At 46.1% G+C, this 20,404-nt stretch overlaps 1 protein-coding gene across 1 annotated transcript; it reads right to left on the reverse strand.

The window, feature by feature from the left end:
- Positions 1-8,775: 8,775 nt before the first annotated feature.
- LOC119308451 (cytochrome P450 714C2-like) lies at positions 8,776-14,364 on the reverse strand. Its single transcript, XM_037584583.1, has 7 exons — positions 14,129-14,364; positions 13,644-13,757; positions 13,124-13,502; positions 12,340-12,566; positions 11,928-12,175; positions 9,610-9,973; positions 8,776-9,397 (listed from the first exon to the last, which is right to left on the reverse strand). Exons 3-7 carry the CDS (start codon positions 13,431-13,433, stop codon positions 8,972-8,974), a joined length of 1,575 nt encoding a protein of 524 aa, XP_037440480.1. The 5' UTR covers positions 13,434-13,502; positions 13,644-13,757; positions 14,129-14,364; the 3' UTR covers positions 8,776-8,971.
- Positions 14,365-20,404: the final 6,040 nt, after the last annotated feature.

The following is a 20,404-nucleotide window of genomic DNA, read 5'->3' on the forward strand; positions in this document are numbered from 1 at the left end:
CAGATGCAGTTAATTCACGCTAAACTGGACCAAACGTTTTATGGGCTGCTACTCCCGTGACAAAATCGCATATTTCTGATTAACCGAGCCTTTATCGTGGAAGAAGCCCATTTAGCCGCATTGCTCCAGCATATTTGTTTCCGAGCTTCCTCACCCCACATAACACAACGCGCTAGCTTCTGCCCGGCGTTGTGAAGCGATAACGACATTGAAGGGGCAACATTTGAGCATCATGGGCGGCTATTGCAGATCCGCTAGCGTTAAAGCGAGGAGTAATGCTTGCCGGAAAAAAAAGCGAGGAGTAATGCTGTCGTTGCTAAAATCCATTAATTCCACCCTTGCCACTCACTGGCCTACTCGTCTTCTCCTTTATTTAGTTTGCGTGGCGGTGCCCCTCCATCTCCCCGGACCTCCTTTTCCTTGTCTTCGTGGAGTGCTGCTGCTGCCATCCCGCCCACTAGGAAGACCATACGTTGCCACCACTGACCTTATGGCTGAAGCCCCTCGTACCTGCACAATTGGCAGGAAGGTGCCATCACGGGAAGTTTGGGAATTGGTTTGGGCACTCGGGTCATGGCTGCTGGTGTTGTCCACTTCAAATTGATGTCAAATCCCATCCTCCAAGCTAACCAGACAACCAGGTTTCACCTTCATTAAACTTTGTTTCTTCCCATCTATAAGACTGTAACTTACCTCTTATAATAGTTCATGGAATCCGTTACTTTGAGTGATACAGATGCCAATAAAAAATTTGTATGATTAGGTAGAGGAGATATCCGTGGAGAAAACAGATGTGCAGGTATGAAGGATCTTTCTAAGAATTCTGCAGTGGCGAAATAATTGGATGTTTAGAGAAGATGATGACTGTATGCTCTCTTCAGTGTTAGTACCATCATGTCACCATCCTCAATTCCTCATAGATAGTTGTGTTTTACGCTTCTGTTTGGTAGTGCTATTTCCATTTTTACTGTGTGAAAGGAACTTACTAGCAAACGTCTGAAGATTTATAATACCTAAATAGTTTATCCCTACTAAACTAATTCTCTTGACATGCAAACTATCCAAGTAAGCAATGTAGCCACGTCACCAACTCTCCACCCACATCCTGCATGCATGTGTTCCGTTTGCACCATGAATACGGATGGACATCGAGACTTCTCTCGAGTTTGAAACGGCTGGGCGTTTTTCATTCTTCTTCTCTCGTGCTGGGTTCCTGCACGCAATAGCCTGCAGGGCCAATCAAACGCCAACAACTGTATTTGTGGACCCCACCACACATAAAACAACTTCCTTCTAATTTACCGACTATATTTTCTCTTACCTTATCCACGCGACCAATGCCGTGAGGTCCATCCGACCGGACCATGGCAGTGTCGCGGCTAGGATTTTTTGTCCAAAAGGACCCCCTGCCGAGATGAATTGACAAAAAAAGACTACCTCTGGATTATTTTGACAAAAAGGACCCCCTCAGCGGTGGCGGCAGGCGCGGCAGGTGACACGTGGCACCTGCCGCCACACCAGGAGGCGGCGGGCCCTGCCGCCACCGCCGGTGGCGGCCACCCAGCAAGAACGGATTCCCCATAGTGCGTCGCGGCGTGACGGAACGGGGCGGGCCAGGTGGGCCCTGCCGCCACCGGGCGAAGCGGCCAGCCCTGGCGCGGTCGCTGCCTGGCCGACAGCCTCTGCTGCGCCCGGGCCCCGCCAGTGGGCCTCGCCGCCACTGGCTGAGGCGGCATCCTCCTGGCGCGCTGGCTGGCCGACAGCCTCTGCTGCGCGCGGGCCGAGGCGCGGGCCAGGCCGCTACTGTTGCTGGCGGCATCTTTTGTTCTGCATGCGTGGCAACACTGATTTCGTGACTGACGGCGCTGATTCCGATACAAACTTCGCTCATTCCGATGATTCGAAAATTGATGCTGATAGCCTGCTTTTGCTTGTTTTGCTTGAGTCATGCGCGGCTACAGGTTCCCTGTTGCAGACTTAGCTAATTCCCTCGCGCATGCTGGCTATTGCTTGAGAGGACGCGACGGCACTGCAGAAATACACTCACTCGTTGCGGGAATCCGAGGTTTCCTGTTGTGCCGACACTACAGGGATCCTAAAATATCCTATAAAAGAAGACACCGAGGCTCTCGTCCAGCCATCCTAGAAATCGTCTGAGCCTATAAAAGAAGACACTGAGGCTCTCGTCCAGCCATCCTAGAATTCGCCAGTGCGCAAAGTGTGTAACACATTTTTTCAGTCGATATGAGTTTGCCTTGTTCGGATCAAAGCATTAGGCCGAGGAAAATGAAGAATGCTAGTTTGCCTTCTGGGGTGGCAGTCCTGCGGTGTTGGTGTGGCGATCTTTGCAAGGTGAAGGAGGTGACGGATTTTTCAGATTGGTTGGGCATGAAGTTTTTCATGTGCGCCAATTATGAGGAAGATCCTGCCGTAGCTATTTCAGAGTACGACAAGCCTCCGGTATGCTTTAACCATCACGAATAGATATTGTTGGTATTTTCATTGATTCTTTAGTAACATTCTTGTTTCTTGTTGTAGTCTTCTCCGCCTCTGTGCATGTACTATCATTGGATTGACACGGAGAAGCCGGCTTGGGCAGTGACTGAGATTCGTGAAAGAAGTCGCCGTGCGTGGAATAGTTTATTTGCGGAAGAGCGACGCAAGAAGGCGGAAGCTGAGGAGAAAGCAGAGCAAGAGAGAGAGTTAAAAGAATACTATGCGGAGCAACACCGTTTTTTCAGGAAATGGGATAGAAAAACAGGGAAGAGGCTCGTCGCATGGAGGAGCAGGAACGACAGCGAAAGGAGGCTCGTGAGGCGGAGAGGCAGAGAAAGAAAGAAAGGGCTCGTGAGGCCAAGGCAGCAGAAAAAGCTGGCGATGGAAAAGGAAAATATCCACGCTGGACTCAGTAGATTCCTGTGGTAGTATTTTAAATTTCGCAATCATTTGTATCTTTATTTTTGTACTTTAATGTAGCTTTATTTCAGGAGTTAAATGTAGGTTTATTCCTACAATGTATCTTATTTTCAGTTGTGCCGTGTCGTTGTGGAAAAAATATAGTTTTAGAATAAAGTAGTGGCATTTTCTTTCCCTCCACTAATATCGAACATCGTGCAACAACTACAAAATAAAATTAAGATAGAACATAATGCCCTACAATAAGAGAGTACAAACTAATAATGCAAGTACATCCGAATTAAACGGTAGAACTGGAATACAGCTTAAAAACTACATGAAGGCATCATCGTCATTCTCCATCGATGCAGAACTCTTGCCCTTCGAGGATGTAGAACTCTTACCCTTGGACGATGCACAACTCTTGCTCTTCGAGGATGCAGTACTCTTGCCCTTAGACGATGCAGAACTCTTTCCCTTTGATGATGCAGCACCCGGAAGCGGCGGCATGAAGATATCATCTTCATCCTCGCTCTCCTCAGTCCATAAAAATGGATGATTTTCTGCAGTCCTTCTGAAAGTTTCACTCTTCGGCTCCACTACATTCTTCCACCTTGCACGCAACCTAAGAAGTTCTTTACGTACCTCCTCATAGGTCCTTTCAGGCCACCCAGACCTACGTAATTGGTGAGCCAACTCATTCATTATGGTGTCACTACCGGTGAGTTCGTCCCATGGAACTATCCTATTGTCCATCCTGAAATCGGTAGCTAGCCTCAGAAGAGTCCTGCTCATCCCAGGGTGAAAACTACGATCGAAAGGATAATGGGACATCTCGACTACACTACACTCGAATGCTTATCCACCTCCGTCTAAAGGGGGTTTTATAGGTAGAGAGGAGAAAATGGCGGGAAAGAACGAGGGCAGTATGGCGGGAAAGGGGTGGCGGGAACATATGGCGGGAAACGAGTGGCGGGGACATATGGAGGGAAAGCGTTGGCGGGAAACGGGTGGCGGGAACATATGGAGGGAAAGCGTTGGCGGGGAAAATATTGAGGGGAAAGGGTTGCGCGAAAACATAAGCCGAAGAGTGGAGCGGGATAGTATGGCGGGAGATATAGGCGGGAAAAATTGTTCCTGACTGGTGCATTTTTATTTCAGCATACATAGATGTTCAAATCGAAAAGTCTGATACAGACATATGTAGATACAATGGGTCGCACATAGATGAATCATTGTAGTCGACGACGGCCAGCTGGCCTTCCCTTCGGGCCGGAAAGCTCCAAGCGATTAGGTGGTCGAGGTACACGAAGACCGTGACCGTACTCCAATTGGTCTTCCTGTGTCTGCGACTCTTGCATAGGTGGTGGAGTCTGTAAACCTTGTTGCGAACCTGATGCGTAATTGTAGGCGTATGGTTGTTGTGACTTCTCGGGGATAAAAGATGGCCCAATAACGTCTTCTCTGAAGAAATCTGTATCTACAGCGTAAACATTGTCGCCAGGTTGGGTGTACTCATCGTTCCAATTTATATCAGGTATGCCCTGCACATAGAAACATTGTAAACAAAATCTGTTAGAGGATAATATGTAATATCACTGTAAATGCATTAAAATGTAAACATGACTACCTGATCAGATCCCTCGCCTGTACTGTCTGGACATTCTACCTGGTACTGGTTTAAATCTGGGACACGAGTCTCCTCGGGCATGGAGATCCCTCGCGTGGAGAGATACGGCTGAGATCCCTCACCTTGAGTATATGTGCCATATCCTGTGTATGCATATGGGTTTGGGAAAAGATACAGCTCGGGCATCGAATCCAAGCCCATGCCATGGTCCTGCGATGTCTGCCCCTGATGAAGCAGCACTGAAGAAGAGCCATGTAGTGGCAGAGAAGAGTCATATCGTGGCAATGTCGTTGTAGTACTCGGACCCTCCCCCCGCTGCCCATGGCTTGTACGCGCCTCGCTCGGTCTGGACGACGGCGCCGCACTTGGTCTGGCTGACCTCGGTACTGGCATGTTCTACGCTCCAGTGACAACGTCGTCGCCTCTACCACATCTCAACTTTGTTGCAATGTATTCTTTAACACGTTTATTGAATGACTTGACAGCCCTGGGCGGCATGCTTTCCGTCGCCATCTGCCCTATATCGTGAGCAGTTTGAAGCTGGAAAAAAATATTTTGTTGTTATTTGGTTGAAATGATTATGAAATGATGGACCTGAAAAAATTACTAGTGATTACCACCCGGTCATGAAAGTAAGCTGCATGCAGCTCGACAGGTCTCTGCATCTGCTCCTCGTGCGTGAGATTTGTTGGTATCGTAGCTGGTTGACCGGCCAGGCTTGTACGCGTGTTGATGCAGTACCACTGCTTGTACGCTTGAGTTGTACTTCCATCATACGGTCTGCAAATTATAACATCAACCGTTGTGATGAATAATGTAAATAAAATGTAAATAAATGTACCTAAGTTGATACACTATATCTGCTAGCGCGTCATTTTCCCACTTCTGTACCCATTGAATGTTGCGCTCCCTCCAATCGTAAAGACTCCAACCGTGGCCCATATTGCTTAGCCTGCAAATTATGTAACAAAGTGTGAGTTTAGTAAATTAAAAAGGACACTAACTATTTAGGGAGGTCACATCTTACTTATGGGTTTCCTCGTCAGTACATCTTGGAAAAGGTGGTGGAATCTCCTGATACAGACCGAACTGTCTCATGACACGCTCTGGGTTGTAAGGCTCAACACACCATATGAACAATAAGTAGCAATGAGTCAGCCAGAATGCACTATCGGTCAACATGCCTGGTGTGATGGGTCGTATATTAAAGACCATCTATACATGCTCCTGAGTCCATGGGTTCCATGTGACTACAGACTCATCAAGTGCCTCAAACTGCTGGTGGTATATAGGGTAACAATTTTTCGCAATACTTGGAGACCAATGTTTCCGTGCCCTTGTCCACCTGCTCGCCATAGTTACACAGCTGCCCTCGCCATAGTCGTATGGGTGTATGGGATTTGTTATACGAGGTCGTCCTACAGGGAGGTACTCCCAGGACCACAACTGTAGAAACTCGTAGGGGACACAAAGTAATGGAGTTTTTTTTGCGAAGGAAGTTTTTTGTGTGGCATCACACAAGCCTCTATATGTATGAGATAGAATGGCAGAACCGAAGCTGTATTTTGGATGCTCGGGTAAAGGTTCATCTACCATCTTCTCCACAATGTAGATGAGACCAGGGAGAAGTACGTCCCCATGTGAATTTGGAAACATAACCCCGAGGAGCCACAACAAATACGCAAACAAATGTATTTTCCTCGTCTCAGAATCAGCGAAGCTAGAAATATTAAGAAAGTTATCATGAAGCCAGGTGAGTGGGATGCCACGAGGGCCACCAGTACGTTGTGATTCTGGCATTGTCATCCCAAGACGGTCTGATATATTTTGTGCCCAAGTTTTAGACACTCGTGGAGAGACTAACGGCTCGCCTCTAATTGGCAGAGCAAGGATCATAGAAACATCTTTCAGTGTAGGTGCAAGCCCCCAAAACGAAAGTGAAAGGTGTGGGTTTTAGGTCTCCACCGGTCAACGAGGGATGTCAAAAGGGATGGGTCCGAACGTAACTGGGATTGGTCTTTGCTTGATGTGAGCCTAGCAAAAGCATGTAGTCCATAAGCGTCAAGGTGAGGAATGAAATAATTGTGTATTGGCCAAGTTTTCTTTATGGTTCGAAGTCTGAAACTCCGATAATCATGTTCTTTATTTGGGTTCAAAAATAGATGGCAACAGTGGCCGACGTCATGGGGCCCCTCCAAAAGCCGCGGCACTTCAGCCATAGCCTGCACACAAACATACAAAGAAAATACAAAGAGATTCAATGTACAATAAATATAAATACAATAATACAAAGAGATTCAATAGTACAAAAGAGATATAATTTACATTAATTAGCTGAAGTTAACATCATGGGTAAATAATACAAAGAGATTCAATAGTACAAAGAGATATAATTTACATTAATTAGCTGAAGTTAACATCACGGGTACAATAATACAAAGAGATTCAATTTAAAATAAATATAAATACAATAACACATCATGCGGTGTTGTTCGCTCGATACGGGCATTTCCTACGTGAATGTCCAGGACACCTACAAACGCGGCATCGCCTTGGTTCTCCCATCTGCCTATGGTCCATGTCATTGCGATGACGCCTAGACTGACGTCGTCCCTTGGCGGTTCTCATCAATTCGGCGTTCGGAACCCATTTTGGCCCATCTGGCCACAACATTTTGTAGTTCATATCAATGCCCCAGGCCCAGAACTCACCGTTCCAAGTGTTGTACAGATTGTACATGTTGAAGTACGGTGATATGTATGGCTCAACACTGATTTTTTGATCTGCAGCCGCCCGGAGCACATGACTACAAGGGTAGCCCTCAAGCTTGGGCTTGTTACACGTGCACTCACATGACGTTGGGCCGAGGATGACAACTTGCTTTTTGGATCCTCTGTGGTGACCATTAACGTACTTGGCTCGCACATTGACCTCCCACTTATTCCTAAGTGCGTCCACTTTCCTGCACCCATGGCTTTGGGACTTCTTTGCTTTCTCGTCCAGATGTCTTTGCATCTTCTCGGACCATGGCTTGTTCAATTCAACTTGTGCTTTAGCCACGGTAACCCTGTCTGCAAAGTATGACAATGTTCGGTTCCAAGTTTCTTCAATTAGGATTGTGATAGGCAAGGCTCTCACCCCTTTAAGAACACCATTGTACACCTCTGACATGTTGCTGGTCATTATTCCATACCGAGCCCCGGTGTCGTGAGCCTGCGCCCACTTGGACAAATCAGGGCAATTCTCGTTGATCCACTGGCTCAAATTTATGGCCGTCCTTCGACCCCTCCGGTCTTCTCTCTGCGGCAAGGCAGCGCGCTCGATCTCACCATTGATACCTGCCCAGATGGCATTCATTTTGGCTTGAGTTTTCTGCATGCACATCCTCTTGAATAACTTGAACCAATCCTTATTCTTGAATTTGGAGTAAAAGTTTGCTGCCAAATGCCGCATGCACCACCTTCCCTCTAGATCAGGCCACCTCCACTCTTCTGACGACTGCTTAATTATGTCGAGAGCACTTAATAATCCTGTGTTGCGATCAGAGATGATGCAAACACCTGAACGCTCTTTCACGACACCCATCTTCACGCAGCTCGGGAACCACAACCAGCTATCTTTGTTCTCGCTCTCGACCAGTGCGTATGCAATAGGAAGAAGCTGATTATTTGCATCTGCTGCAATCGCCACCAATAGTGTGCCCTTATACTTTCCAGTGAGAAAGGTACCATCGACTGATAATACCGGGCGACAGTGCCTGAAGGCTTGTATAGTCTGGGCGAATGCCCAGAATAAGCGGTCCAGAATTAGCTCAGCCGGGTTCTTTGGGTTCTGACGTTCTCTCCGCCAAAATTGAATCCCCCTATTAGCACTTGCTATCTGATGAAGCATTCTGGGGGCATAAGAATAGGCCTCCTCATAGGTTCCATACAAGTTCTTGAATATATTTTTCTTCGCACGTCTAGCCTTGCTGTAGCTGACAGGGAAGCCAATCTGATCTTCTGCATCTTTTTGCAAAGCCCTTAAGCATCCTATAAGAGAGTGTAAATTGTTTATATATACAACACGAAGGATTCGGAAAATACGCACAACAAGATGCAAAGTGACGCCTTCTTGATCGTACCATATTTGATACGCTCAAATTTTGCACCATGTGTAAAGGTAGGTGTCTTTTCAATAAGTCGAAGTCAAGGAATTACTATTTCTGAAGAAATGTAGTCCGGATGTATTAGGACAAATTTCTACAGTACGAAGTTGAAGGATTAGGATCATTTGACCGAAGAAGCCAGATAAAACGAAAAAGTGCAGTGACAAGAATTGTTACTCTCATGCACAGTAGTATAACATACTAACAAGTGTTTACAGTCAACATCCAGCCGTTCCTCCCTGTCAGACATCGACAGTAAACAACAAGCAACAGCTCAGAAACGATGAACGGACCATCATTCATCGCTTCCTAAGAATCAGCGGCACGCCGCTCCCGGGCTCCACGGTCAACCTGAACACGGGTCGATGATCGTAGCTCGGCGAGAGCGCAAACTCAAACCTGGACAGCAGCAGCGATAGCACGACCTTGACCTCAACCATGGCGAGGTTCTGGCCGGCGCACGTCCGGGGACCCACGCCGAACGGCATGTACATGTGGTGGGGCTTGCAGGCGCGTGCTATGCCTCCGCCAAACCTTCCCGGATCAAACTTGTCACAGTCGGCGCCCCATGCCGAAGGGTCCCGGTGAGCCAGCATGATCGAAACCCTGATATTGGTGCCTTTCGGGATGTCGATGCCGCCAAGGTTCAGGTCCTCCAGAGCTTCCCGCGTGACAAAGGAGGCTGGCGGGTACAGGCGGAGGGTCTCCTGGATCACCATCGTTAGCTGTAGTAAAACCATGCTTCTTGTATTAGCACTTTGCACAAGTCAGTCACAAGGCAAGCAAAAGCTAATATGCATTCAGGTAGTTATCGGAGGTTTGTTACTCAGCAATACATACGTTTGTTCAGATCAAACATGCTAGTAGTATTGATCTTGTTAAAACAAAACAAAACAAAAAAACCTCATTTACAAGAGGGAGGCTTGATCATACGTACCGTTTTCAATTTGCGTAGCTTGTCGAAGTCTAATGCTTCTCTATGACAAACGTCAAGGACTTCCGCCCGAGCGCGATCCTGCCATTCAGGGTGCGCCGCAAGAAGCATCAGGCACCACGCGGCAGTGCTCGAGGTTGTCTCATGTCCCGCGAAGTAGATGTTCTTGCAGTTGTCGACGATGAAATCCTCAGGTGTGCACGAAGAGAATGAAGCGGCTTTAGAACCCTCAATGATGGAGTGCAGAAAAAACTTATTTCGGGTGGCCGCTGAATCTTGTCCGTGCTTCTTGGCTATGTCCAAGATGAGGCTACGGATGCAACTCCCCAGGTTCCAAATCTCTCTGTTACTCTTTGTCGGTAAATATCTGTTTATTGCAGCAGCAAAATTCAAGCATATTTATTATCAAAAATAAGTACTCCTCTAAAAAAAATTGAAAAGGAGGAAGACCCCGGCCTCTGCATCTCGGCGATGCATACAGCCATTTTATTAATTATTAACACAAGACCTTACAAAGTCATACAACAATAAGACTAAAGCCACCGTCTAAGCAACATCTGTTGCTACTCCTATCCAGATGATGAAGGGGCGCTGATAGTCTGGGCCTAATACCAAATAGACCTCGCAGCCAAACCTAACATCTAAGACCTGAGGTCCCAACCAGGACGCCTGCCGGGTATGGGCACCCACCAGTCCGGCGTGCTCCTCAACCAGGACGCCTGCCGGGTATGAGGCAGCCGCAACCACCTGCCATCAATCCATCTTCAGAGTTGTACTGCTGCATGTACCTTGCCCGGTCTAGCTGCCACCGACGCCACATGACGCCAGACAGCGTCGACCTCCTGCGCGTATCCATCATCGCACATCAGACGCCTAATCTACATGGCGCCATGCCATCGAGATCCGACACCATCAATGTGTATGATGAAGCACTGCTCCTCCTCTTGTCGCCTCCATCCATCACTTGCTCCAAAATGATGCCCCCACGAGGGAAAGCGATACTAAGAACGCCATCATCGTCCAATCCGGGAGTCCCAGATCTAGGGTTTCCCCCGGAGCACCCCGAGTCTGATGACGCCAACTGCAACGACGATGCCTCGACAAGGAAACGACATCAAAGACGCCGCCATCGTCCGCCATGACCATAGTCGGCGCGATTTTCATCAGCAGTTGTGCCACCGGGCATATGCCGCCAGCCTCGCTGGTCCCTTCAACCGTAGCAAACTCCAAAACGATGCCCTGAAGAGGGACTATGACGCAAAAGCACCGCCATCGCTCGATCCCATGGAGATCTAGGGTTTCCCCCGGAGTTGCCCGAGTTGTCAAGGACCATTCAAGGATGGAGTCCCACAGATCCGTCCAGCTGCCGACATGTCGCACTTGCCATCGCGCCGACCGTGACCCGGAGACCAAGCTCATGCCTGGGCCCAGATCCAGCCGCGCCGCCGCGGATCTGGTCACGACGCCGCCGTCCCTGGCGACCGTGGCGTCCCAGATCTTGAAGTCGCCTGCCATGGGGTATGGGATCGCCGGAGCGCCGCCAGCCCCCGCCGTGACGTCCGGCCGCACGCCACGCTCTTGCCCGAGGGCGCCGGCCCGCGCCAGCTCCTCTCGAGCGGGAGGGCACCTAGTCCCCGCCGCCGCCGGCGACGGCAAGGCTTTGCCTGGCCGCGCCCTCGGGCGGCCGCGAGGGAGGAGGAGGACGAGAGGGGGGGTCGGGGGCGACGGGATCTGGGGCCTCCCAGCCACCGCACGAGGGCGACTCGGGCTACTGCTTTTTTTTAAAGCAAAACATGTGTCAAATCATGTTGGAGTAGTGGCTAGAAAAGAACAGTCCATCGGTGACACTGAACTTCGATATACTATAGTGTACTGTTATAGTTCATAATATCCAATCCTGTAGCTTTTCTATCTGTCTAACAGCTCTTCATTGAACATGGTACATGCACTTGCATGAAAATTGTAAAGCATTGCATTTAGAAAAAAATAAACATGATTTGTATTCAAATTAATCAAGTGGAAATAGGACATATATATCGAAGTGACCCTAAAATGAATCTGATACTGGCGGAAACTTTCTGAATTCGAAATATCTGAGACAGGTACTGACCGTTGTTAGCTTAAGTACTTATACATGTTATTGGAAAATTCGTGCTACTTCCCAAATGCATAAACTATACAGTTTCACAGCTGTGAAGAATCAATAATGGAATGCCACTGCCATCATAGCCATCATGGTATAGTATGTGAAATAGCCTCTGGGGTTGATGTCAAATACATCATATATAAAGATAAAGATGATATGAATACATTGAACATACCTACTTCCAGGAACACCAATAAGCATACTTCGCTTCGCCATCGCTTTCTGAAGTTGGCGAATTTTGTAAAATATCTCTTTGCCTTCGACAAAACTGCTTCCAAAAGAAGCTCTTGATATAACATCAGCTGAGAAGTTCCGCAAGAACTCATCAACTACAATCTCTGCCCTGCCTCCTTCAGACTCAACCTTTTCTTCCCATGAATTCAACATTGATAGTGCAGCATCCATCATCAAATTAACCATTCCCTGTGGATATTTCCACAATCAAGTTTAGTCTAATGGTGCATGTAGTAATCATTTTTAAGCAAGCATTATTGTTGAACAACACCATGAAAAAACACTGTCTGAAGCATTTTTGCCTAAAAAAAGGCGTGTCTGAAGAAAAATACTCACGGTGAAGGCACAATTACCTTAACCTTGTCCATGAAGAATTCAGGTGCAATGACCTTCCGTTGGTGTACCCATAGGTCACCATTCGCCGTCAAAATTCCCGTACCAAGAAGAGCTCCATGCTCTTTCTGCAAGTAGCTAGGCTTTCCAAGGTCCAAAGACTTGCAACTGGCCAGCTCCTTCACCATGTCAGGATGTATGACATGTAGAGTTTGTATGCTTCCAGTAGCATACAAGTAGATGGAACCTGACACATCAAATTTACGGCAACTTGCAAGGTTTAAATATGCAGCTCAGAGGCCATTTATCCATGTTATCGGGCCAAATCCCGCTGTCTAATCAAAGATTCATAACAGTAAAATAATACACATGTCTACTTAAGCAGAACTTAAATACAAATATTCTTAAAAGCAAAGTTTATGTTAAGTTAATGGCTCAAAGTGAAGATTAGTCAACATATGGCGAGACACGCTATATAGTACATAATCTAAACGACTACGAAATTCTAGGAGATAACAGGTCCTCATCAAAGAACATAACTGGCTTCAGCATCTAGCACCATCTACTCATCCTGAAACTACAAAAGGCCTCGATTTTTTTGTGATTATAATTGTGCATTCCCCATGAACCCCTCACAAATTCTGCCGTGCAAGAAAAATAGATATCTCTTTCTACAGGAACACTTCTACTAACAAAAGCTACAAATATATTTATTAAACATCGAATAGACTAGAATTCAGCAACCAAACAAATTCAAGCTAAATTCCTTCCTTACTGAAACTATCTACAGGTTTGTCAACATACCATAAACTCTGGTCCAGTGGAGGAAGTAAGGGAACAGAGTGGCCACATAATTTGAGGAGAAGCGATCAGTAGGCCCTGCTCCCTCTTCTTGAGCAGGTGTGGCAAGTTTCTGGATTCTCCTCATCTCCGGTATGTTTCCAAAGAGGAAAGAAGGCTTGGGACCCTTCACTCCTTGGCTTCTCAGCTTCTGCCTGAGCCTCTCCGGCCTTAGCCATAGGGTCGTGTACAGGTAGGAGAAGAGAAGAGTAGAGAGGAAGACCAGAGGTAGCAGCAGCAGCCATTGCCGCGGTGAGAGGATCATCATCATCATGAGAGAGAGAGAGAGAGATGATCATAGCATGCGAAGATACATATTTGCTGGGTGGTCCATGGTGCGCAGCTGGGAGCAGGAAAAGTGCAAAACTACAAATTAGCCACGCACTCTGAAAGCAGCTACTAGCAGATAAGACAGTGCCATTTTCTAGAAGAAATAAATAAAGAATGCAAAACAAAGACCATAAATATTTTTTATTTGACATACCCTGAGAGAGAAGCTTTGTCTGATTGCTACGACCAGAGCAGAGAGCACCCCCATCACAAAACCAATTTTGGTTCTAAATACAATACATCTTCGGTGGTGAGGAGATGCGTAGTCCTGGTTGGTGGAACAATCTTAACACACTCAAACTGCTTGCAAGGTCTCAGATAAATAGGTAATCATAGTTACTAGTACTAGGCTGCAAGAAGATGTCATGTACTGTACTGTATTTTATTATTGCAGGCGGCAGAGTATATCAGTCTTGTACATGTGTTACCGTTCATACATGAGCATGGTTACTATATAAAACTAATCCACCATGATTACGCTAACAGCCAAACGATGAAACGCTATGGCTAAGGAGCGCTGGCCCGAATTCAACAAAAAGAAAAAAAGACTCGTGATTGAAACTGAAGATAGAGCAGATAAAAAAAAATAGATTCATTCCCCAAATCAAACAAGCAAGTGTATTCTTTTAAGAGATTAACCTGTAGGACTAAGAAACGGGAAGGATTGAGGAAGGACGAGCGTGGAGCTTGACGTTGGTCCGCCGCCGCCGACAAAAAGAGCGTTACTCTTTGCCGCGACCCGCGCTATCTAGGCTCACTGGGAAAAGGAAGGAATATTCTGCAGCTAATCTAGGGTCACTGGGAGTAGATGAATTTGGACCGGGAATCGCTGGTGTTCGTGGTTTTCGCGAGAGGGGAGAGAGAGAAGAACCCTAGCTAAATTAGAATTACTCTAATGCAAATAGGTTTCCTTTTCTTACTTTTCTCATTCCAGCACCATGGCTTTAAGGGCCAGTTCAATTTACAGCGGTAGACAGAACTCAGTGAAGTTTATAAAACAAGTAGTACTCCCTCCGTCTAGGTGAGTAAGTTATCTTAGGTTGTGCACCGTGACCAAGGAGAAGGAGAAAACGAGAGAACTTAATGTTCATTTGCTAATTAATAGCATTGCATGCAATGAACTAATCACTGCATGCACACCCCACATCTCTTATTGGTTGATATGTCAAAAAACAAGAAACTAGGTAAAATTTAATGCACCGCGCCTAAGTGTTTTGGGATTATTTGGTTTTCGTAAGATGACTTACACACCTAGACGGAGGAAGTAACTGGAAAGTAAGAAGATAACAGCTAGCTTTAATCCTAGCCATCCGTGGCGTTTGTCTTCAGTGGATCTTGTCCCTCCATTATCTGAAGAGGTGTCGATGACACGAGGCAGTGTTTGGTTCAGTTGCATTCAGTCACGCCAACTCCAACTCACCGACACAAACGGACGCGGATTTGATTCGTTTTCAATTAAACATTGAATCTGTGATAAGTATATGCGCCTCGCATTTCAGACTTGGTGTTTAAAAAAAATTAATCAAAAAATGAAAACATAAACTTAATATCTAAACCGCCAGCAAAAGTCCACTTACATTAATTTAAACTTAAAACATGAAAAGAAAACTTTAAAAGAAAAAAGCAGACCCGTAGCCCTAGAAGTCGTCGTTGTCGTCCTTGTTGGTCAGATTGACGAACGCTGGCACCTCCATCCCGGGAGGCAAAATTTGATGTTTTAATCCTTTTCTAAAATTTGATTGAGATCTAACCCTACTTTGTAAAAATTTTGAGATCTGATCCTTTTTTCTACCGCCAGCGTGTCTGACGGTAGCGTATAACCACCTACCATCATGGACTTTGGCGGTAGCACTTAACTGCATCGTCACAACCATTTAACATAAAAAATACCCTGCCGTCAAGGTCCTTGACGGTAGGTTGTGTAACCCTACCGCCAAAAAACCTGGCGGTAAGCATGTACGACATCTCAGGCTGCATTAATGGATGGATGGAGGGATCAGTGGATGCATGCATGTTGCACAGTAGTAAAAACAAAAGAACAAAAGCAAATGAAAGCTAGAGCAGCTACCAGCTAGCATGCACGCAAGTGCATATAAAGCTGCACCTTTGCAGGGTGGATGCTTGCATGCCCGTTGAGTCTAGTGTGCTGTGAGAGAGAGTAGGAGGAGATGCATGCAGCCTTTTTGTTAAGAGCATGCTTGGATATGTTTTAGTCCCATGACTAAAAGTAGTAGGACTAAAATTTGCTAGTCTCACCCATGCTTGGATCCAAGTACTAAAGAAACTAAAATCTAGTTATTGAGCATTTATTATCCTCCAAACCCTCCAATCCAGAACTAAGGAGAGGAATTAAATGAGGAGAGAGAGAGCTAATACATATTTTAGTAGGTTTCCCATGACTAAAAGATTTTAGCCTCAAGACTAGTCCTAGCCTCTCTTTAGTCAGGGGTGCTTGGAACTTTAGCCTCTAAAAGAGACTATTTTTAGTCAGACTAAAAATAGTCCCTTGTATCCAAGCACCCTCTAAATCCTTCACTGTTTCAGAAACAGTGGCCGGCATGCAGCTGTTCGCTGCTCACTCGTGGAGTCGTGTCTACTGCCAGACTCTTTGGCGGTACGCTGTCAACATAGTCTATCGCCAAGGCCTTTGGCGGTAGGATGTTTTTTTTTCAAACGGTTGATGACACTGTTAAGTCTTATTGTCAAAAACCTTGGCGGTAGGCTGTGTTATCCTATCACCATGGATCTTGGCGGTAGCAAAAAGTCAGATCTTAAAAAAATTTCAAAGTAGGATCAGATCTCAATCAACTTTAAAAAAGGTCAAAGCACGAAATTTTGCCTCCACAGGAAGGCCTGCTAGTAGGCTGTCAGCGTCGTCGCCTGTCGCTCGGCCTACTTGTCGGTTGTGTACAGCCAAACAGGCATGCACAACACATAGATCGGCACAGTGCTCGTCCACGGCCAGGACTGCACGCTATCTAAGACTTTTATCATTTGATGATGCCATGTGAATCACTAGAAACATGTGAAGTGTATGGCTAACCCAATAACTAAAGTTTCTTAAGTAGACTAGAGTAGGCTACCATGAGATAAAGATCATCTTTCTAAAGAGATTTAATTCAGAACTCTTATATGTCCAAGGTCCACATGGAACTTCTTTCACAGGTTTTCCCTTGGTGTTTGCTAGGCTTGCCGAAGGCAACAGCCCATCGGTGAACTTTACTGTCAACGGGCACAACTACGACAAAGGATACTACCTTGGTGACGGTATCTATTCTCAGTGGACCACTATTGTCAAAACAATCCCCAACCCTGTCGGAGAGAAGAGGAAAAGATTTGCCCAAGAGCAAGAGAGTGCTAGGAAGGATGTCGAGCGTGCCTTTGGTGTTTTGCAATCTCGATGGGGCATCGTTCGGTATCCTGCTAATACCTGGAGCACGCAGAAACTATGGGAGGTGATTTTTTTTCGAAAAGGGGGGACTCCCCGGCCTCTGCATCAGAACGATGCATACGGCCACATTTATTAGAACAAAAAAGGTTCAACAAGGTCTTAATGTTTTGCAAAAAGAAAAAATGGCAGGCTCACACAGAGCCACAACGTCAAGAACTGAAGGCCCAAAAGCCACAACCGGCTGGCATAACAAAAGATAGGTAAACTAATCGCCTATCCTATTACATGACCGCCATCCAAACCGGTTGAAGATATTCCGTGCCACCATCTCCCACCAGACAGATCCAGTAACCAAACGCTCCCTGGCCTCCGTCAGAGTGAGTAAGGACCACGTACGGATCAACGCAGTAGCCCGGAATAAAACCTGCAAAAAATAAATAGTTGTTGATCTGTTAAAAATCAAATCATTTCGGCAGTTCCAAATTGCCCATAACAATGCACAAACTCCTACACGAATGTGTCTAGCTGTTTCGGACTCTATCCCAGCAAGCCACGTTCCAAATAACGTACTGACCGAATTTGGAGGAGTAATGTTAAAGGCAATTTGCACGGAGCGCCACAAAACTCTTGCCAACGGGCAATCGAAGAAGAGGTGCTTGATAGTCTCATCCCGATCACAAAAACTACACCTAGTAGATCCTGTCTAGTTGCGTTTTACCAAATTGTCCTTTGTTAAAATTACTTGTTTATGCACAAACCACATAAACACTTTAATCTTTAAAGGAACTTTGACTTTCCAAACATGTTTGGAACTAGGAATAATTCTAGAGTTAATGAGATCGATATACATCGGCTTGACTGTAAACTTTCCAGACCTAGTAAGCTTCCAACACAACTGGTCGGGTTGATGAGCTAGCTGAACCTCCATCAGTCTACTCACCAAATGAAGCCAAGCTTCCCACCGGTCACCAACAAGCACTCTCCAAAACTGAATATTGAGGGGACTGGACTGCAAAATCGTTGCAACAAGAGAATCACGACGCTGAACAATACGATAAAGGGACGGATACTGGAACGCCAACGGTGTATCACCAAGCCAGGTATCCTCCCAGAAGCGAGTGTTGGTGCCATTACCGACAATAAACTTTGTCCTATTAAAGAAGGCAGCTTTGACTCTCATAAGCCCCTTCCAAAATGGTGAGTCAGTTGGTCTGACTGTCACCTGGGACAAAGTCTTGGACTGCAGATACTTACTACGGAGAATCTGCGCCCAAGTTGCGTCAGTCTCAACTGACAGCTTGTACAACCACTTACTGAGAAGACATCTGTTCTTGACATCAAGATTCTCGATACCAAGGTCCCCCTGGTCCTTTGGTCGACAGATGATATCCCATTTGGCGAGTCGGTATTTTCTCTTAAGCTCGTCACTCTACCAGAAGAATTGAGATCGATAGAAGTCCAGCCTTTTCCTAACCCCAACTGGTACTTCAAAGAAGGATAAGAGAAACATAGGCATACTCGTGAGCACCGAATTAATAAGAATCAATCGGCCTCCATATGACATGAGTTTTCCTTTCCAGCAACTCAGTTTCTTCTCAAACCGATCCTCGATACATTTCCACTCTCTATTTGTTAGCTAACGATGGTGAATCGGTATACCTAGATACGTAAAAGGTAAAGCCCCCAATTCACATCCAAATAATTGCCTATAAGCCTATTGTTCGTCCTTGGCTCTACCAAAGCAGAACAACTCGCTTTTATGAAAATTAATCTTCAATCCCGACAATTGTTCAAATAAGCATAACACCAGCTTCATATTTCTCGCTTTTGCCAAGTCGTGCTCCATGAATTGTATCATGAGCGTACTGCAGGATGGACACACCACCATCAACTGGATGAGGCACCAAGCCACCCACCTGACCGGCCTCCTTTGCCCTCCCTATCAGGATCGCCAACATATCAGCGACAATATTGAACAAGATAGGGGACATGAGATCCCCTTGTCTTAGGCCCTTGTGTGTCTGGAAATAATGACCTATATCATCATTCACTTTAATTCCAACACTCCCTTTTTGCGTGAAAGATTCTACCTGGCGTCGCCAAGCTTCATCAAAACCCTTCATGCGTAAGGCCTGTTGAAGGAACGACCATTTGACTTTATCATACGCCTTCTCAAAATCCACCTTGAAAATAACTCCATCGAGTTTTTTCGTGTGTATCTCATGGAGATTTTCATGAAGGACCACAACCCCTTCAAGGATGTTCATGTCCGGCATGAAAGCAGTTTGAGTAGGCTGCACCACAGCATGCGCTATCTGCGTGAGCCTAATCGTTCCGACCTTTGTAAAAAATTTGAAGCTAACATTGAGAAGACAGATGGGCCTGAATTGCTCGATTCTCACGGCCTCGATTTTCTTAGGAAGGAGGGTTATCGTACCAAAATTTAGCTGGAAGAGCTGAAGCTGCCCCAAGAACAAATCATGGAACATCGACAACAGGTCCCCTTTAATAATATGCCAGCACTTTTTATAAAACTCAGCCAGGAATCCATCCGGGCCGGGAGCTTTATTATTTTTCATCCGCGAGATGGCTTCAAAAACCTCCTTTTCAGAAAACGGAGCTGCCAAGATATCATTCTCAATGGTAGTAAGTTGAGGCACATCCTCAAGCCTAGACTCATCCAGAGACACACAGTTATCCTCTGGGGGTCCAAACAACTGCTTGTAATACTCAGTAATGTATAACTTTAAGTTCTCCTGACCGATAATCGTTCCTTCATCTTGCTCAAGCTGAAAGATCCTCTTCTTCATGTGTTTGCCATTGGCAATCATGTGGAAGAATTGAGTGTTCGCGTCCCCCTGGACAACTCTTCGGACCTTGTCCCGCAACGCCCACTTTAATTCTTCTTCACGAAGAAGTTCTTTCAACCTCATCTCTGCGTCGAGCTTGGCATGAAGTTTAGCGGCTGGCAGAATCGTGGTTTCTACTTCTACATCTAAGGACTGAATAAGGGTAAGGAGCCGTTCCTTTTCAACCTTATAAATCCCGCTAAGATGCTTAGCCCACCCACGGAGAAAACTTCTCAGGTGCCTAATCTTATTCTGCCAGCGGTCAAGCGCCGTCCGACCTCCAGCATCCTTATCCCACTCTCTCGCTACGAGATCAAGGAAGCCTTCTCTTTCAAACCAAGCAAGCTCGAACGAGAACACGTTTTTGTTGCCCAGGTGGGAGGCCTCACCAGAGTCAAGAAATAGAGGCGTGTGGTCAGAAATACCACGAGAGAGTGCCTGAACTGTAACAAAGGGAAACTTCTGGTCCCATTCGACACTTGCCAGAACACAATCCAACTTTTCAAACATAGGATTTGGCATCGCATTAGCCCAAGTGAACTTCCTACCCGAAAGCTCAATCTCTCTCAGATCCAAGCTTTCAATGATAGTGTTAAACATGAACGACCATCTCCCGTCAAAATTATCATTATTCTTCTCGTCACGCCTCCTAATGATGTTAAAATCCCCCCCCCC

Source organism: Triticum dicoccoides, chromosome 5B (genome assembly GCF_002162155.2).
Source record: "Triticum dicoccoides isolate Atlit2015 ecotype Zavitan chromosome 5B, WEW_v2.0, whole genome shotgun sequence".
NCBI lineage: Eukaryota > Viridiplantae > Streptophyta > Magnoliopsida > Poales > Poaceae > Triticum > Triticum dicoccoides.

What these genes read in the sequence shown, in the direction of transcription:
- LOC119308451 (XM_037584583.1), bottom strand. Translation starts at nt 13,433, where the DNA reads ATGATGATGATGATCCTCTCACCGCGGCAATGGCTGCTGCTGCTACCT. An exon ending in ATTGGTGTTCCTGGAAGTAG is followed by an intron (nt 9,974 to 11,927) that starts GTATGTTCAATG and finishes TGCAATAAACAG; the next exon opens with ATATTTACCGACAAAGAGTA. An exon ending in AGCTACGCAAATTGAAAACG is followed by an intron (nt 9,398 to 9,609) that starts GTACGTATGATC and finishes GTTTTACTACAG; the next exon opens with CTAACGATGGTGATCCAGGA.